At 38.8% G+C, this 19,459-nt stretch overlaps 1 protein-coding gene across 1 annotated transcript in view; it reads left to right on the top strand.

Annotated features, from left to right (window-relative positions):
• The window catches only part of ENPP3 (ectonucleotide pyrophosphatase/phosphodiesterase 3), a 144,114-nt gene that overhangs the window by 7,107 nt on the left and 117,548 nt on the right, over positions 1 to 19,459 (top strand). The window contains exons 2-3 of the mRNA XM_069077389.1: positions 10,889 to 11,102; positions 18,808 to 18,880. Of these exons, the coding sequence (XP_068933490.1) occupies positions 11,022 to 11,102; positions 18,808 to 18,880 (154 nt within the window). The 5' untranslated portion in view covers positions 10,889 to 11,021. The remainder of the gene's footprint in view (positions 1 to 10,888; positions 11,103 to 18,807; positions 18,881 to 19,459) is intronic.

Here is a 19,459-nt window from a genome sequence, read left to right as displayed (position 1 = left end):
GAAACAACTTAATTATTTTAGACTTGCAAAAGAATTAGTGAGAAAATTCTAAACCAAGGGCTCTTTTAAATGTTTACCAAAGGATCAGGAGTGTTTAATGATTAGCCACTAAATGACTTTAAATCAGGCATCAAAAGGTAGGAATACAAAAAGTCCTCAATATTTAAATAGGATATCTTCTGAAAGCTGCCATTTATAGTTTGAATTTGAATGCATTTCCTCTTGAAACTTTGAATAGAAAGCTAACCCTCTGACCCATTTAAATCTAGTAGTAGAAATATTATACATTTGCTATTAAAAAAAGCAATGTTGATGTGACACTATTAACTGATTAGTAATATATATGTATATATATATGTATATGGAATAAGAAATGGAATTTCTTTTTTTTATTTTTTTTTAGAAATGGAATTTCAAAGTATCTAATTTTCAATGCTTAAAAAATCAGGTTTAACTATAGGAGGAGGAAGAAAGAGACGTAGATATATTTCTGGAGATTCTGAAGAAGACTTCTTGACCCTCCAAAACATGTGAATCTGTAGCTGGATCCTGGGCATGCATACATTTCAACAAAAGTTCTGAAATATGGCACCATGTAAATTAGTTGCTCTCAGGAAAACTTGTTTCTTTCCTCCAGTAAAGCTGGGCTTTAGAGGAGCAAGAATAAGTCCCTCTTGAGGTAGGAGTTGGTAGAAGCTTATGGAGGATTAGTGCCTTGCATGGGATGCTCCTCCTGTCCAAGTTTCTCCCCAGCTCTTCTCCCTGTCAAGTGTCTGGGCACAGTGTTCTGGTACCAGTGCTTTTGCACCACCCAAACCTCCTATCCACCTTGGAACAAATTCCTGGGTCTTGCTGAGGATTCCCAGACTATCTGAGTAATAGACCCTGAGGATCTACTAAGCTTAACACTGTCTACCTGAAATTTTGGTTAAAAGAGGCAAACAGGCTAGGTGGTATATCAATTCATAATGTTGATTCATGTAAGCTAGCAAATGTGCACATGGAATCAGAGCTTTAATTCTGACTGATTGATAAAAAGAATGAGAAGTCATATACATTTTAGAGCAATCCCAACTCAGGATTTCTGTGTCCTTCAGATTTATTATCTCCATATGTGTTTAACCATAGCATGAGAAAGGAATATTTTTGTTTTGTTTTTTTTGGAGGAAGGAAGGCAAGGCAATTGGAGTTAGGTGACTGGCCCAAGGTCACATAGCTAGTTAGTGTGTAAAGTATCTGAGGTCAAATTTGAACTCAGTTCCTCCTGACTTCAGTTCCTATGCTCTATTCACTGCAGTCACCTTGCTGGCACAAGGAATATTCTTTCTTTTTTTTTTTTTTTTAAAGCAATTGGGGTTAAGTAACTTGCTCAAGGTTACCTGGCCAGTTATTTCTGGGTGTGGTGGTAAGTATTTGAACCTGGATTCAATCCCAGGTCATCCCAACTCTGGGGCCGGTGCTCTTACTCACTGAGCTACCTGGCCGCCCCTGACAAAGAATATTTTTAATTGAATAGGTCATAAAGACAATAAGATAAGAGAGTTGACAAAGTGTCCATTGAAATTACAACCCAGGATATCTGTGTTTCTTCTGTCAATAACGTAACAAACATAACATAACATAGTATATGTCCATAAAATACTAGGATAAGAAAAGTCCTGTCATTCAAGATTGTGTTGGGGGTTGAGGTGCCTCATCCTTAATGACCATAAACAAAGGAATGGTCTTAGTCAGCTTCATCTGGCCTTGCAGTTGTCGACACAGGATCAGGGCTTACTCAGAGAACAAAGAAAAGCATGTATGTTAGGCGGAGGTAATTCTTCTAGTTGATTAATTCAGGCTTTGGCCCTTATTGGGGTTCAAATGATCTTAAATCTTAATGATCAAAATGATTAAATCAAATGATCTTAAATGTGTCAACCTATTTCAAAAGTTTGGTTAAAGGAGACAAATAAATAGTAATGTACAATTACAACATTTGTTTCTTATTCCCTTAAGGCTAGAGGTCTTATACAAGGAGTTAGGAGAACTATATATATCCTAACTGATGAACAAAAGGATGAGAGAGCTTAAGTACATGTTAGAATCATTCTAATTCAGGGTTGCTGTGTCCCGCACATTTATGATCCCCATAAATGTTTAATCATTTATGAGAAAGGAGTTTTCTTAATTGAATAAATGGTAAATACAATAAAACAAGAGAGTTCACAAAGTGTCAATTGAAATTATGAACCAGGATATCTGTGTTTTCTTTACCATTAACATTCCATAACATAGTATATGTCCAGAAAATATTAAGATAAAAAGTCCCATTACTCAAGTTAAGGGTTTCATCCTTAAGGGCCATAAAGTAAGCCTCCTCTGCTTTGTTGACATAAGGAGAGGTATTTTCCAAGCTCACTCAGAGAGCAAAGACAAAGCTGGGTCTGTTTGGAATTTATGATCTCAGGATGCCTGTTTTAAATCCTACTTCCAACCTTATCTGGTTTCTGGAGTTGCTGACACAGAAAAAGGCCTTTTTAAATCAAGGCAAAGCAGTCTGTTTGATTAATTCAGACTTTGGCCAAAATATGATATTTAATGATTATCAAATGATTATCACCATCTACTAAGCTCTCTCATGTTTTTCCCAAGTAAAGAAGAATGGTATAGTGAATAACATGCGGAACTTCAAGTCAGGAAGACCTGAGTTGGAATTCTGACTCAGACACATTTCTAAGGCTCAGCTTTCTCACCTGTAAAATGGGATTAATAAAAGCATTTAGCTTAGTGTTGTTATGAGATTAAAATGAGAAAATATGTAAATAACTTTGCAGTCTCTGAAGCCTGTTTAAATGTTAGCTGATATTAAAATGGAGATCCATGCTCCCAAGAAGCAGGAGATGAGAAGGAAAAGATAGAACAGGCTAGGTGGGTGGTAGTGGTTTGGTCAGACTTCAGGGTTGGGAGAGCTGGTTCAGATTTTTTGGAAAGTATTCAACCAGACCTCTTTAGCCAAAGGGAGCTTTATTCACACAAAAACATGTGGGCCTGAGACTTAGCAAGAAGCTAAACAAAGGCATTGATATAGGAAAAGGGACCAGGCTTTTATACATACAATGTTACATAGCCAATAGGAAGACGATTGTAATCTTAGGGTTTCTAATGGGGGTTGGAGATTTAGGGACCAGATAAGTACAAACAAGAAGGTGGTTGCTTACAAGATAAGGAAAAATTGTTGTGACTCAGGTTGGGGAAATGAATGATAAAGGTTGAGGAACACAAGATAAGGGGGACAAAAACAATTCTTTTGGTACAGGTTGCATAGTATTTTGAAATAAGGGAAAGGGGCACTAAGGCACCCTCAAGTTACAGGATGGGCTAAGAATAAGCCACAAATCCCCTCAGAGGTTTGGGAAAGTAACCTGTATTATTAATCCTTAGGGCACTTTTGTATCCACATCAGTGGTGGAGAAGGGTATCCTAATACCTGGACCTATGGTGCCTAACATATAAATTGCAAGAATAATTAAATCAAATAGGGAGCTACTCTATGATTTGTTAGGGTGAACTTCCTTTTCCATAGCCCTCAGCAACAGCTTCACATTGGTGTCCAGGTTATATTCTATTCTGTTCCCATGTTGCAATCTGAGCCTCTTGCCAGAGATCTAGGCTGCAGTAGCTTAGGAGATATCAATAGTGACAGTTTCTTCTGTTACAGGGAAATACTGGGAGCAATGGCACATTTCAGAGTCTCAGGGTCAACCATAGAAATTCTGGTGACTCAAGTTAAATAGGCAGCTTGCTAGGTGTAGTGCCAACGCAATACTCACAGTGCCGCTGGTGACTATAAATATGCTGGCATAGTTCTCAATCACAAAATATGATAGACTCTCCATAGAGAAGACAGAAACAAAACATTTATTCAGGCACCAGAAAATCAAATCCCCAAACCAGAAAGCCAAATCCATCATAATAGCAAAGAAGTTAATACACCCTAACACTATAGAGAGCCATGCCATCATTTAGCCTTTCCACAAACAAACATTTACAAGCCTAACTCTTTCCCTGGGTACACCCTCTCTTCTCTCCAGCCCTAACTGCTCTGACTCCCACCTTTCTGTGGGCTCTGCTTCACCTTTCTGCAAACTCCTCCCACCCCAGACTCCATGTGATTACATTCGACCTATTAGGAGGCAGGGAAGATCTTCAAATCAGGGAAGGTCTTCAAATTCCCTTAGGTTTATTAAGGGGCAGGGAAGATCTTCAAATTACCATTACTATTACACTAGGCTAAGGGTAATATAGGGACAATTTTCTGTGGCTTAGGAGAAGAATCCAGAGGCCAAAGTTTTATTTGTTCAAGAGATACACTTCATTAGGTCGATATGAATCAATGTAGAATGTAGTGGTGGTGTCTGGAGTTCAGGAAATTTAAAAATGATTTCACAAAATATTTCTAGCATTGGAGGGCATTTGAGCAGTCATCATAGGATCATAGGATCACAGATTTAGAACTAGAAGAAACCTCAGAGGCTCTCTAGTCCAACCAGCCCTCACTTCACAGATGAGGAAACTGGGGCCCAGGAAGGTTGTGACTTTCCCAAAGTCATACAGGCTGTAGGCATCTGAATGAGCATTTGAATCTGGGTCCTTTGATCCTGTAGCCAGTACTCTTTTCCCTTTATCTTGTACCCCAAAATAACCTCCATTTCTTGAGATTTGAGGAGACTGCTGAATATGTCAACAGAAGAGCTAGGCTTCTGAATCTAAGTATCTTTGGTGATATTGGAGAAGTCTCTGGAGGTGGTTCTTTCAGAGAGTCAGAGACAATATCAGGCTCTTGCCATGAAAATGATAAGAAGATGGTGGTCCAGGTGAAGCTGGGAGTGAGCACAAGTTTCTGGAACCTGATGAAGTCATCAGAAGCAGGCTTCAGTCACTCTCTCAAAAAAAAAATTGGAGCAAGATTTTCCTGATCTCAGGACACCTTGGGTTTCTGGAACCCTACAGATTCTGCCCAGGGCACTTTGGGAAAACTGACTCCAAATGTATAGATGTATAGGACTTAATATGCAGGAGGCAGTGTCCTGGACACAGAATTCTAGGACAAAAATGGGGGACTTAAAGTCTAAGGAAGGAGGAACCCAAAATTCAGGTAGCTGAGAAGTGGCCTTCCTAGGTATAAGTCATAATAGATGATGTATTCCTGTGTTTCAAAGTCTAGACTGAATGGAATAAACAAGTGCAGCAAGTATCTAAGGATATAATGACCCAGAAGAAGTAAATCCAAGATTCAGATGACAGAAAAGGGACTGAGGTTTTGAAGGGGTGCTTTGGTGTCTGTGCTTGAATCCCAGTTTGTAAAATCACATTTCTCTCTAGCCTCAAATATCCCCAGCCTCAGAGCATTATCCCTGCCCCTTTCCCCTGCCAGCACTTTGCCTAGCAAGCATTCATGAACTGTTTATCTCTCCTTAGTATAAGAACCAGCTGCACCTATGAATCCTTCACTGGACTATGTCTAGGTAACTCCCTAGCCAATTATACACATCCTGAATCCCTGTTAGCTTTGGTTCCCAACATCCATTTTGTCAAACATGACACTGATGGGTGGCAGACTAGGTACTTCTCAGTCAGCCCTGCCTGCTACCGTGTTTCCCCAATAATAAGACCTATCCCGAAAATAAGCCCTCCCCTTACTGTGTAAGATTCCTCTAAAATAAGCCCTCCCCCAAAAATAAGCCCTATTGAGATTGCTACTGTAGTGAAGGTGATCCCCTGCGCTACACGCTACATTACGGTACCCTCTGTATGTATCGTTCCCCCCCCCCCCCGTGAAACGCACGCTGCGCTCCGAGCTGCATCCAATCAGAGCTGCAGCAGTGAGCGCGTCATCCTGTTCTTTATTGAATTCATTATTGAAAAAGGTACATTTTTTTGTTCACATTTACCTGTTTATTAAAATTGCTGTCAACGTTCATTAAAATAAGCCCTCCCCTGAAAATAAGCCCTCTGGTGTTTTTCTGTCCAAAAAAATTAATAAGACAGTGTCTTATTATCGGAGAAACATGGTAGCTGATTTAGTGACGTTTCAAGCCTAAAACCACACCTCCACGCATCCCACCCTTGGGCTATTTCCCAATGAATTCTGAGCAATACGCCTGGGCCTGCGCTGTAGATATCAAAAGTACATGTTCCTTTTAGAACTGACTACTCTGGGGGTGGCTAGGTAGCACAGTGAATAAAGCGCCAGTTCTGGCCTCAGACACTTAACACCCACACAAAAAAAATCTAGCCATGTAACCATGGGCAAGTTACTTAACCCCAGTGCCCTCCAAAAAGGTAAAAAAAAAAAAAGGGACTGACTAATCCTTAACTCCTCCCTAAAATCCCAGCCTTATGCACCTACCGTGTTTCCCCGATAATAAGACACTGTCTTATTAATTTTTTTGGACAGAAAAACACCAGAGGGATTATTTTCAGGGGAGGGCTTATTTTAATGAACATTGACAGCAATTTTAATAAACAGGTAAATGTGAACAAAAAAATGTACCTTTATTCAATAAGCAAATCACTGGGGAAGAACAGGATGACACGCTCACTGCTGCAGTTCTGATTGGATGCAGCTCAGAGCGCGGCATGCGTTTCACAGGGGGGGGGCAACGGTGCATACAGAGGGTACCGTAATGTAGCGTGTAGCTCAGGGGATCACCTTCACTACAGTAGCAATCTCAATAGGGCTTATTTTTTGGGGAGGGCTTATTTTAGAGGAATCTTACACAGTAAGGGGAGGGCTCATTTTCGGGATAGGTCTTATTATTGGGGAAACACGGTAGTTAGCAAGGTTGGAAGAATCATGTGAGGGTGTTTTGAGAATGGGGATGTTTATAGATAGTAGGGAAAGAGCCAGTAGACAGGGAGAAAATGAAGATAAGTAAAAGAATGAGGATAATGAGAGGGCCAATCTGTTGGAGGAAATGAGATGGAATTATATTGCTTGAGTAGACTGACTTCTTCATGAGACAGGGGAAAGAGACAGTGTCAGAAGGTACCTAAGTGATATGAAATGAGGAAGAGGGGAGAAGAGGAGCTCATGGTGAATGGCCTTACTTTTTCTGTAAAATAATAAGTGAGATATTTAGTTGAGAGGGTAGGGGAAGAAGGAGCCATGGGTGGTTTGAGGAAGTATGAAAAGGTTTGGAAGAGCTCCTGTGGAGAGTGGGATTGCAGTTGTTGTTTGTCCATTCTCCATAAGGACCATAACATCAGGAAGGTGATAACAGGACTTGCAAGTAAATTGGATTTAAATGAGGGAGGGCTGTGCAAAGTCACCAGCTCACTTTTTCTGGGCCCAAAGATATAGATCAGGGCAACTGGAGATGGCTGCTGGAGAGTGGGATAGTGATTTGATAAAAGGAGGTGTTGGATTGTCTAGCAGCAGAGTGAGCTGAGTTGAGGTTGAGTAACATATTTGTAGTGGATCCAGTCAGAATGTTTATGTGATTTTCTTCGCATTTGTTCAAGGCAGAGGATGGTGGGATTTATCCAACACTGAGGCTTGGCAATACACAATTGGCAGTTTGATAAGGGAGCCAGGGACTCAAGAGAAGAGGACAGTGTGAGTAGTTTGATTCACCAAAGGGATAAGATGGAGGAAAGAGGAGAAAGTGACTAGTGAAGGGATGAACTGATGAGGAATTGGAGGTTATATGGAAAACAATGAGCAGGGTTTGGTTTGGGAAGCCAGTGGGAGGTGGAAAGCCAATAAATTATGATCAGATGAGGGGATTTTACAATTCCTAAACACAAACATTGTGTATTTGTGAGTGATAACAATTTGTATTTTATTCAACAATAGGGTTAGCCCACTAATTCTCTTTTGAGGGAGGCCTCCCCCAAATTCGCTCCCAAATTACCTGACATCCTGTCCCTATTACTCTAAAACTCCCCAAAAGGAAAATGGCTAAGCACCTTTCCACAGCCTATGTTTCCCCTAAGGCTTTTACAAAAAAACCTATGTAAGTGTACAAGCTCATCCCCAGGTGCTATTTTTAGACCTTGTCTCCAGATTTCTTGACCTCCAGTCAAAGTGGCCAAGGTGGGGGAGTGGGAGGGGGGGGGGGGAAGAATTAGTGTCTTGGGAGGCTCTTAGGACTTCAGGGTTGAGAAATTCCTGAACACCCTCAAGGAGAAAACATTCTATCAGGGAAACCATAGATACACATCTAAGTGTAAATATTGTAGCACTCCAGAGGTACCTTCCAAAACTTCCAGGGGGCGGTCCTTCAAAGAACAATTAGCCAGTCCAGGATCCTCTGTTGGTCCACACTAATAAATTCATAGTTCACAGCTCCCCACTAATATGTTTACCTTTAATAGTAAACCAGAGAATATGAAACTCAAAGTAAAGGCATTTAATAAAATGTCATCTTAAGAAAAGTAACAACAAAACATTTCCCTCATAAATCTAGGATTCAGTATTCCCCATCTAGGTACATCTCGCATCAGTAGGAAGAATGGGCATACATAGAGAGCAGAAGTGGAAAGGCACGCATGTAGGGACCTCATGTGGCCAAGCCAGTCCCATGGAAATATAATCAAGGCAAACACATGAATAGGCTGTAGGGCTGTAGAGATTCTGCTGTCTTTAGTCTGGTCACTCTGACGTTGTTCTCCTCATAGTCTTTGTTGGCTGGTCTTATTCCCTGCTGGTCTAATAATTCTCAGTTAGATACCACTTTATTGTTGTTGTTTACCCTTTGTTCTCAAAGGGGACCATGACATCAGGAAGATAACGTCATGACTAGCAATTGATTTGGACTTAAGTGAGAGAGGGCTGTGTGAAGTCACCAGCCTCACTCTCTCTTCCAGAACCACCTGGGTCAAGTGGCAAGATATACATCATGACAACTGGAGATCCCCCCCATGCAGTGGCAGACCATGGCCTTTTTAAATTAAGATCTTTCCCAGGTCTCAGCTTGACTGAGGCAACACTCATTCAATGATTAAGGCTAGGTAAGGAATGAAGTAAAGAATAACCTCTTTTACCTAGTCAAAAAAAAAAAAATCTGTTCTCTGGTTTAGTATTAAAGGTAAACACATAGGTGAGAAGGAAGACCCTCAAGGTTTTTGACCAAAACAGAAACAATTGCTATTTACACTCACTCTGAGCCATTAGTGTCCAACCACTTTATGGGGGCTGCTGGATGATGTACTGTACCCAGCTTCTGAAATGATGAAATTCTTAGCTAGGGTGCTGCCATAATAACACCTAGCATTTATATAGTATTTTAAAGTTTTGCCTACCACTTTACATTTATCATCTTAGTCTCCATAACAACTTCTTATTCTTGTTTTACAGATGAAGAGACTGAGACTGAGAGGGGCTAGCTTCTTTAGAGTCACACAACTAGTAAAGCTCTGGAAGAAGGATTCAAACTATGGTCTTCCTGAGTCAAAGCATTATATTTACTGTACCACCTAGGTGTCTCAAAAGAACTTGCTAGGTTTTTTTTTTTTTACCAGCTTTTTTCCCCCTAAGAGGAAAAGCTGCCACAACCCTGACTCAAGGATCAGTTGTGTTCCTTCAAGGTATCAGCTTTGAGGCTTCATTTCCTTTTTCGTAAAGTCCTAGATTCCAAGTCCTTTAGAACAAAAAGCAAGGTGGTTCCAGTGAGCTAGGGTCGTTCAGATCTCAGTCTTTCTCCCCAAGACTCTTCCTGATAAGGGGATCAAAAAAACCTCCTTTTAGTTTAGAGTGGCTGTTTGAAACATTTCCCAAATTTTTATTTCTGTAGAGTAGGCTGTCTAAACCCAGGAAAGATTATTTGCCTGATAGTTACCAAACAGTCTAGGGGTTGGGAGAATGCAGAATTTGAAAATTACAAGTTTCTCTTAATCTCCTAAGGCAGGAGAAAAAAAAATGTAAGGAAAAAAAGGAAAAAGAGGCCTCAAGGACAAGGCATTGTCTCTACCCCGCCCCACCCTACGTAACAGGTTTCCTGGATCCTTCTTATGCAGATATTCTTGTCCAAGTCCAAAGAAGCTTTGCTTTGTGCAGTTAAACAGGAATTAAAGGTGAAGGGAGGCACCAACCTGGAGAGAACTGGAAAGACTTCTAGTAGAAGGTGGCATTTGAACTGAACTTGGAAAGAAACTAGGCATTGTCTGAGAAGGAAGAGGTAAGGAGGGAGGGATTTTGAGAAAAGGAGCACAAGGAGAGGATGATGGAGATGGGGTGACCCTGGTGAAGAATAAAGGCAGTAAATATAACCAGTGAAACTGGCACACCTAGAAGGAATGGGGAACCTAGGATAGGAATAAAGGTTGCATGTTATAAAGGAAAAGTTTTTAATATGCGTATTTTTAAGGGAGTGATGTTTGTAATAACCTTAGGATTTTGGGCTGAAATTTGAAGACTTCCTGATTGGGTATTATATAAGACACTGAATTCTCTATGTTAGAAATGATTACATATTTTAATAGAGCAGCACAAACACTTGTGTGATTGATTAGGAGCCTAGGAGAGAGGACCTCTTGAGATGTCCAGAGCAATGCAAACTTCCTAAATTTGAGCATTTTCTTCATTTAAGAAACAGTATCTCCCTTCACAAGCAAATTAGCTTTAGCAGGTTACTTTTATCCCAGTACTATTGTTGATTTGAAAGAAATTAAGATGGTTATCATCATTGTTTTTTGTTGCATTTTAGGTTTGTAGGAGAATAGAAAACACTGAAGCAGGTGTAATTTAAGCTATTTCATTCTTAAGGGAACAGCACATGTAGAACAGTATGTAGTGACATCTGGTTATTGTACACTTGATGGGGCTATCTACAGTACATTAAAACTGGACTTTTATCTTTTGACAGTCATGTGTAATTGCTTTTTTTTTTTTTAATACTTTTAGATTGCCCAATCCCTCTAGGGCCTCAGTCCTCCACAGATCTTCATAAGCTGATGCCATCGATCTGCCTTGTAGAACTCTCTTAGCCAACAGAGGGAAAGAGCAACTACTGACTACTCCCAAAACAAGCAGAATAATGGTGGAATCAATGCTGGCTTTACAAACAGAAGAACCTGTGAAAAGAAGCACTCTTAAGAGATATAAAATACTCTCTGGGGTAAGAAGCACCAACAGTTTCAGTATTTTATGTTGATTCTTTGCCATGATGATGAATTACATGTATGTGATTTGTTATGAGCGTTAGCATATTTGTTCAACTTTATTTGAACATTTACAAATATTGATGTCTTTTGCATTGCAGTAATTACCTATTCATGTTTTGGATTGAATCCTACCTTGTGGTCAAATCCTCTGGGCTTTTTTCTCCCCCAAATATTAAACAATTAAGCAAAATATGAGGCTGGTACTTACTTTTTGGGATTTCATGTTGCTTTTTTCTCTGCCATTATTCCTCATTTACTTATATGAAAAATGCAGAAAGTTTATCTTTGCAACAACTGAAATGTATGTTATTTTGTTTAGCAACATTTTACAAATAGTTTTCTAAAAGATGAGTTAGGATTAGATTCCAATGTAACTATCTAGACAGATTTCAGAAAGCTTTGAAGAGAGTTTCTTCAACCTAGCTGCACTGGCAAAGAACATGCTTGAGCCAGTCTTCATATGCCAGGGATGTGTAAAAGAATAAACTGAAAAGAACTACAGATTTACTTATTTTATAATTAACCAAGGAGCTCAGAAATTCTTGCTTTAGAGTCCAGAATGTAAATCATGATGCAAAGTCTTGATGACTCATTTACTGGATATTTGGGAGGCAAAGTGCTTTAAAAGTCTGCTTTGGAGACTTTCGCCTTAGAAGTAAACACCCCTTCCATCCTTTCTTTTTTTTTTGCTTTTGGAGGGCAACTGGGGTTAAGTAACTTGCCCAAGGTTACACGGCTAATTTTTTTGTGTGGGTGTTAAGTGTCTGAGGCCAGAACCAAACTCAGGTCCTCCTGACTCCCGGCCAGCACTTTACTCACTTCCGCCACCTAGCCGCCCCTCCTTCCATCCTTTCTGCAGAATCTATGGCAAGACCCATAAGGCTCCATTAAAAATTGTTCTTATATATGTCATCTGTGTAGGAAAAATTTTAGTCAGATTAGATTACATAGATTCCTAACCCATAAGTGGGCAATCCCTATCTTCATCTCACCCTTTTGTAACATGGGGATTCTGTGATATTTCCTTGGCTATATACCATTCCCTTCCCTTATTCCCCCAGGGGAGTAAAATTTGTTGCTGTCTAGCTAAGTCCAGTCTCTTGGGTCTTGTTCCTAAACTCTCCTTAACTCACCTGAAAATTTGGCAGCGGCTCTGCCACCTGCTTCTCTTTTCCAATATAGGGTCTAATAATAGACAACAGGGGGACAAGCACACCCAAATATTTTTCTTTTTTTTTTTTTTTGCTTTTTGGAGGGCAACTGGGGTTAAGTGACTTGCCCAAGGTCACACAGCTAGTTTTTGTGTTAAGTGTCTGAGGCCGGATTTGAACTCAGGTCCTCCTGATTCCAGGGCCGGTGCTCTATTCACTGCACCACCTAGCTGCCCCCTTCTTTTTTTTTTTTTAATATATTTTATTTTTTGCTTTTTTTTTGGAGGGGAGAATAATTGGGGTTAAGTGACTTGTCCAAGGTCACACGGCTAGTTTTTGTGTTAAGTGTCTGAGGATGGATTTGAACTCAGGTCCTCCTGACTCCAGGGCTGGCACTCTATTCACTACGCCACCTAACTGCCCCCCAAATATTTCTTTCTCAAAAGAGATGAAAAATAATGTCATTTTCTTCAGCCTAACAGCTTTTTCTGAAATTGTGGAAAGTAACCCTCTTGTTTTTTTTAATCATTAATGGGAATAATCTCAATTCCTCAAGGGCTATCAGTTTTTCACTCCATTTATTATTTTTCTCTGAAACTTTTCCAGTTTCCTTAACCAGGTTCTTAAATGTATAAGCCTCAAACGATGGAAACTCTGGACCCTTACTCAGCTTTTGATCTCAATATCATTGCTATTCTATTTTCTATTTTGATGTCTATTAAAAGCTATATTATTATAGAATGTTCTATTTCAATATCCCCTGAGCATACTCAGCTAACTATCACTTTTCATTGTAGTTCCTTCTTGGGCAGAGAAATAAATGTGTAGTGTGGTTAGAGTTTCTGAGAAATCTGCTGCAAATTCCTGAGTGTTTGTTCCCCACGAAAATGCTGACCCATTCCACAAGTACCTGACATCATGGTGTTCATTCCTAATGCACCCATTTGGAATCTGTGCTTAGTGTAGAGAATTAGAAATCCCATGAATGTGTCAGCAGTTCAAATGGAATCATAGGATTATAGATTTAGAATTGGAAGGAGTCTTAGAGTGCAAGATTATCATTTTGTAGATGAGGAAATGAGATAACAAAAAGGTTAAGTGACTTGCCCAGGGTCACACAGCTAGTTCGTTAAAACAAGGTTTAAACCCCAGGTCTTCTTCCTTGAAGTCCAGTGTTCTATCTATCTGCTATATCATGCTGCCTCCTTATTATGTAAAGCACTTTGAGCATACAATTAGATCACAGATTTACAGCTAGAAGTGACCCCACAGGTCATCCAATCCAAACCTTCCATTTTGTAGATCAGGAGACTAAGAGTCAGAGAGATTAAATGATTTACCTAAGATTGTAGCTGGTAGTGAACCCAGGTCTGTTCTCTAGCTACAAATCCAACATTATTATCACACTTCTCTTCTATTAATCTCAATACATGTGATTATTTCCTACTCTTCTCTCTTCTCCTTCTGTTCCTTTTCTTCCCTCCTCATTTTCATTATCATCCTCCACTCAATTTTGTAATGGTTCCAAGAAAACCTAATATTCTAGGTGGCCCTGGATTTCCAGGGATCCAATCAGGATATACATCAGGGCCAGAATGGGATAAATCTAATTTCCTCTTGACATTATCTACATCTTTGGGCCTAGATCATAGAATTTTTTTAAAGTTTCTTTTTTATTACAACCATAACAAACATTAACATTTCAATAAAGAACAGAAAAGAAACTGTCAACTTCTGTTATATACCTTTTTTTGGTAATTAAACTTAATAGGGGGCAGCCAGGTAGCACAGCGAGTAAGAGCACCGGCTCCAGTGTCGGGATGACCCTGGGGATCGAATCCAGGCTCAGAAACTTAGCACCCACCCAGAAACACTTGGCCGTGTAATCTTGAGCAAGTTACTTAACCCCAATTGCTTAGGGGAGGCCAGTAAGAGCACCTGCCCCAGTGTCAGGATGACCTGAGGATTAAATCTGGGCTCAGATACTTAGCACCACACCCAGAAATAACTGGCCATTTAACCTTGAGCAAGTTACTTAACCCTGATTGCTTTAAAAAAAAACAAAAAACAAAAAACCTAATATGTAGTAATAAAATTGTCCTGCTTTTCTATGTCCCCTTCTTAACTTCCTTATGCCCTCTTCTGTGTATTTATTTTAAATTTTTCACCAATGATCTTTTTTCTTTTTTTAATATCACTTTCACTATCCACTGATTTCTCTCAGTCACATACATATCCCTTATAACCAATAAGTATAGTTAAGTAAAACAAAGCAACATTAGATTATGTAATTTTATATTAGAGATAATTTATGATAATCCCCTCACTTTACAAATGAAGAAATTGAGAACCATAGAGGTTAAGTGACTTGTTCAAGATTCATTCCCTTAATAAACATTTATTAAATGCCTGTTCTCTACTAGACACTATGCTCAGCTCTGGATCATACCACTGTTTAGTGATAGACTAGAAACTCAAAACTAGCTCTCTTAGAGCTCCAGTCCAGATTTCTTCCCATGACACCACTCTGCCCTATTGCTGATCATTTTCTGAGAGTAGACATGGATGAAGGTGGGAACATGCTGAACTGGCTAGAGTTCTTAGTTCTTGGAAACACTGTAATTGGATTAGATAATACTGTATAGTTTATTTGTCCTTTATTTCTTAGCTTCCTTGAAAGACATTAAGTATGTCTGGCATAGTATTTTTAAAATGCTTTTAAAGTCCTATTGGAGAGACAGTGTTGGATAGAGGACAGGCCTTAGCGTTGAGAAGCTTTGAAGTTAAGACCTGCATATGACATGGACAGTTACGTTCTCTCAGTGCTCCAAGTTGCTCTCACCAGGTGACTTTTTAAGTGGTCTATATACTTGTTTGTTTGTTTTGATAACTATATTTCAATATAATCAGGTTCCTTTGTAATCCTATGTATTTTATTGCATGAATTTTAAAAATTGTCCTGAGAAGGGGTCCATGGGCTTCAGCAAAATTCCAAAAGAGCCTATGATACACAAAAAACGATTAAGAACCCCTATAGTAATCATGCATTTTGCATGACTTTACTCACCACCAACTACTAAATTACTTGGTATATAGCTCACCTAAGGAGCGGGTCCTACTCAATCCAAGCCTAGCTCACTTTGGACATATCAGGTGGCTTTGACAAACATAAATATACACCCAATACAATGTATAAGATATCTCCTTTTATCCATGACCCACTCCTGCCCCTTAGTTTCATATGACCTTTTTCTTAGGAGATGCATTGTCTAGAGTCGGAGAAATCCCTTGGCTGAGAGGTTTTAAAGCTTCTCTCCCAACTCCAACCCATTTCTCCTTCTTTTACTCTTTGTTCAACTTCCTGTCAAAGCCATTTCTTCATACTGTGACCTTAAGGTCCAACTCTATGGCATAAATTGGTATTTCTTATCTATATGATCCTTAAGATTAAGGTTTAATGAGCAAGCAGTACTCAGAAAATTGACAGATATTGTTTATCTACCATCTTGGTTCTAACTGCTTATTATTGAAAACCTAGCCTTATCTCCTACTGTCTACCTTCTTATTGTTCAGTCGTTTTTCTGTGCTGTTTGACTCTCTGTGACCCCATTCGGGGGTTTTCTTGGCAGACATAGTAGTGGTTTTCTCTAGCTCATTTTACAGATGAGGCACTGATGCAAACAGGGTTAAGTGACTTGCCCAGGGTCACCCAGCTTGTCTGGGGCCAGATTTGAACTCAGGGAGACTCATCTTCTTGACTTCAGGCCTAGTACTCTATCCATTGTGCCACCTAGCTGCCCTGTGAATATGTATTACCTGTAGTAATTAAAGATTCGCTACTTGTAGGGAATTAATTGAATATAGGAAGGAAATTAAATACATATTTTTTTTAATGGTAGTAGAAGGAGGAGTTTTTCTTGTAACTGCTCAAGTGAAAGGAAGTGATTAAGATATTTGGAAAAAAGATAAAATCCAGATTCAGAACCTATCTCTTACACTTGGGTATATGAGCATGGGCCTGTCCTTTGACCTGTCTGTCTGGGCCTCAGTTATCTTATCTGTAAAAGAAGAATAATAAAATTTGTAGTACCTGTCTATCAGTGCTTTTTTTTTGTGAAGATCAAATGAAATAATGTTTACAAAGCACTTTATAAACCTCAAATTGCTATACAAATGTTAATTGTTTTTTATGTTTGAAGATTTTTATGACTGGTTCAGGATAGTTTCCTGACATAATAGATAAGCTTCCAGGGCTATTAAGCCTTTGTTTGCACTCTCACAATAATTCATCCTAAGTCACTGAAACTAAGGAATATCCCAAGGAATATGTTCCTATCTCTATAGGAAGATATACTAAAAAACTCTGACCAAAAACTCACCTCCCTATTAACTCATTAAGTTGATCATATCCCCTGATCAAGCCTCTGCAGTACAGATCTGTCATTTCAGTATTGTTTTTAAAATTTAACAACTAAAATAGAAAACTATTGAGCAGTCTAGCAATGAATGCAAGAAAGTTATTGTGTTCAAGTGATTCAGTGTCATCACATATGATAGATTGCTTGTTGATATTTCACATTGTTTTAAATTTAGCACAAAACTTTGCTAGAACAGAAAAGATCTGGTTATTTCCAGGATCCAAGTGGGGACCTCCCAGGAAAACTTTGTTTAGCAAAACAGATTACAACCTGTCTATGAATTAGTAGGTATGACCAAAGGAGTTGTCTGAGGTACGTAGTAGTTAAGTGACTTGCCTGGGTCACACAGCTAATAAATATTTGAAGGAGTCAGGTCTTCCTGACTGCAAGACCAGTGCTGTATTCATTATGCCATGCAGTTTCTATTCCCATGAAAATACTTGAGTTCTCATGTGTACCTTAAATAACATATTTTTGTTTCTCTCTTCCAATTGTATATAACTTACAGTTTGTAAGATGAGTTCATTTTCTTTTTATGTCAAACTTCAAAATGAAAAGAGTCTCTGAATAAACCTTTGTGATAACTGTTTTCTTTCAAGAAGTCAGGCTTTATAATTTCCTCTTCTTTTAACAATTGACAATAGAAACAGGTTCTTCCTGTTCATATAACTGGCACATTTGTGTTATTCTATAATTAGCCTTTATGATAAAAGATACCACTCAATCCCTCTCATTACCTTAATTATTGGCTTGTTGGATTGGGTAGAGTACAGAGAAGAGATAAATGACCTCTATGCTATGTTCTTATGATGACATTAAGTCCAGGAAGAGAGACCTTTGTCAACTGTTTTGATGTGAAGAACTTATGTTTGGAAGGCTACTAAATTAGCCAGATTGATTAATCTGAATAGGAGCAATAAACCAGATTTGTTGGTGAATTATTTATAGGCCATACAGCCCTTCAATATCTTGATTTCTTTGTCCTCTGGTATGAGCCAGTTTCTTTCTAGAAGAGAGATTATTTCTTGGTAATTGATTGACAAATGACCCCTTTCAGACATCAGAATAATAACTAGAAGGAGAAAGTAATTAAGCAGTTTTATTCTTTGATCATACCAGGGTATCTTCTTAATACCACTATATCTTAATTCCACTAGTCAAGCATTGTTTTGAATAAAGTCATTTATCTTCCTTAGGCTCAACGTTGAGACAAACTCGTAAATAACTAATGAGATAGGGCTGATGATATTGGAAGTATAAATTTAATTACCCAAAAATGAACTATCCTTATGTTTTCAGGGCTAAATGTATTAAGCACCCACTATGTGAGGGGCCTTGTGACTGTAAGGTAGAGTAAGCAACTCTGTCATAGCTCCTTTATGTTTTGTTGTAGTAAGTTGCAACTTAGATCTTTTTATTTAAAGTATTTTGTGCATTGCATAAAGATGCTATTTTTCACAGATAGAATCACAAAATTAAAGAGGGAAGAGACCTTAGAGGTCATCTACTCCAAACCCCTCATTTGACAGATAAGGTAAACCAAGGCCCAGAGAATGTTAAGTGAAAGACTTGGGAATCAACCTCAGGTACTCTGACTCCCCTTCCCATTATGTCACACTGCTTCCACTTATGTGAGTAAGATAAAAGTAAATGCGTATTTGATAACTTATGAATTAATCAAATTTTTGTATACTGGGGTAGGGCAGCTAGGTGGCACAGTGGATTGAATGCCAGGCCTGAAGTCGGGAAGACTCAACTTCCTGAGTTCAAATCTAGCCTTGGACACTTTCTGGCTGTGTGACCCTGGGAAAATCCTTAACTGTTTGCCTCAGTTTCCTCATCTGTAAAATGAACTGGAGAAGGAAATGGCAACCACTCTAGTATCCTTGACACAAAAACCCCAAATAGGGGCACAAAGAATTGGATGGAACTGAAATGACTCAACAAAAATACTGCATTGATTAACTAGAATGTTTAGATATTCAGTAAATCATACTGATTTGGGAAGGATGATGCCAAGCATCTGCATAGATCAAAATCTTTGATTTTATCCCTTTTTTAAAAATTGCTTTTTTTTTTTTTGGTAACAGGTTCTTTGTGTTTTGTTGGTGGTTGTGTCACTTGGTCTAGGCCTGGGACTTGGATTAAGGCGACAAGAACAAGGTATGGTCTGAAACTTTCAGGAATCTCTTTCATACAGTGTTTTCAAGGTACAAACACAGTTGAGGAGTCTCAAAGTATAATTATATTTTCTGTAAATTAAAAAAGTTAATTTTCATGGAGTATTCTAAAAAGAAATAGTGATTCAAGAGATTCCATCTAGTTCAATCTTCCCTTTTTGCAGATGAGGACAATGAAATCCAAGGTCATAAGTTTTAGTGTGGATTTGTACCCAGGTCCTCTGAACCCAGAAGCAATGCTCTTTTCGCTGTATTTCCAGGATTTCCATGGCAATTGATTGGATATGATGGATGAAGATCATTGAATCATAGGGTAACTATAAGCCTGGGTCACCAGAATGGTGGTTCCCTCAAAAGAAAAAAGGAATTTCTGTTTTGGACCCATTGAAGTAGATTATCTAGTTTTACGTAGGCAGTTGGTAAAATTTATAGAAACTCAAGAGAAATATTAGGGCTGGATATGACTTTAACATACTTCTTCTAACACTCTAAATTCCCAGTTTCTCAGTTTACTCATTTCTTACAATCTAGTCCTTCACCCTACTTCAGCTATGTGGATATA

This window comes from Petaurus breviceps, unplaced genomic scaffold, assembly GCF_028583685.1.
Source record: "Petaurus breviceps papuanus isolate PSGF00001 unplaced genomic scaffold, PetGlider_PUasm1.0 90977, whole genome shotgun sequence".
Lineage (NCBI taxonomy): Eukaryota > Metazoa > Chordata > Mammalia > Diprotodontia > Petauridae > Petaurus > Petaurus breviceps.
This window is presented reverse-complemented; position numbering and strand designations above follow the sequence as displayed.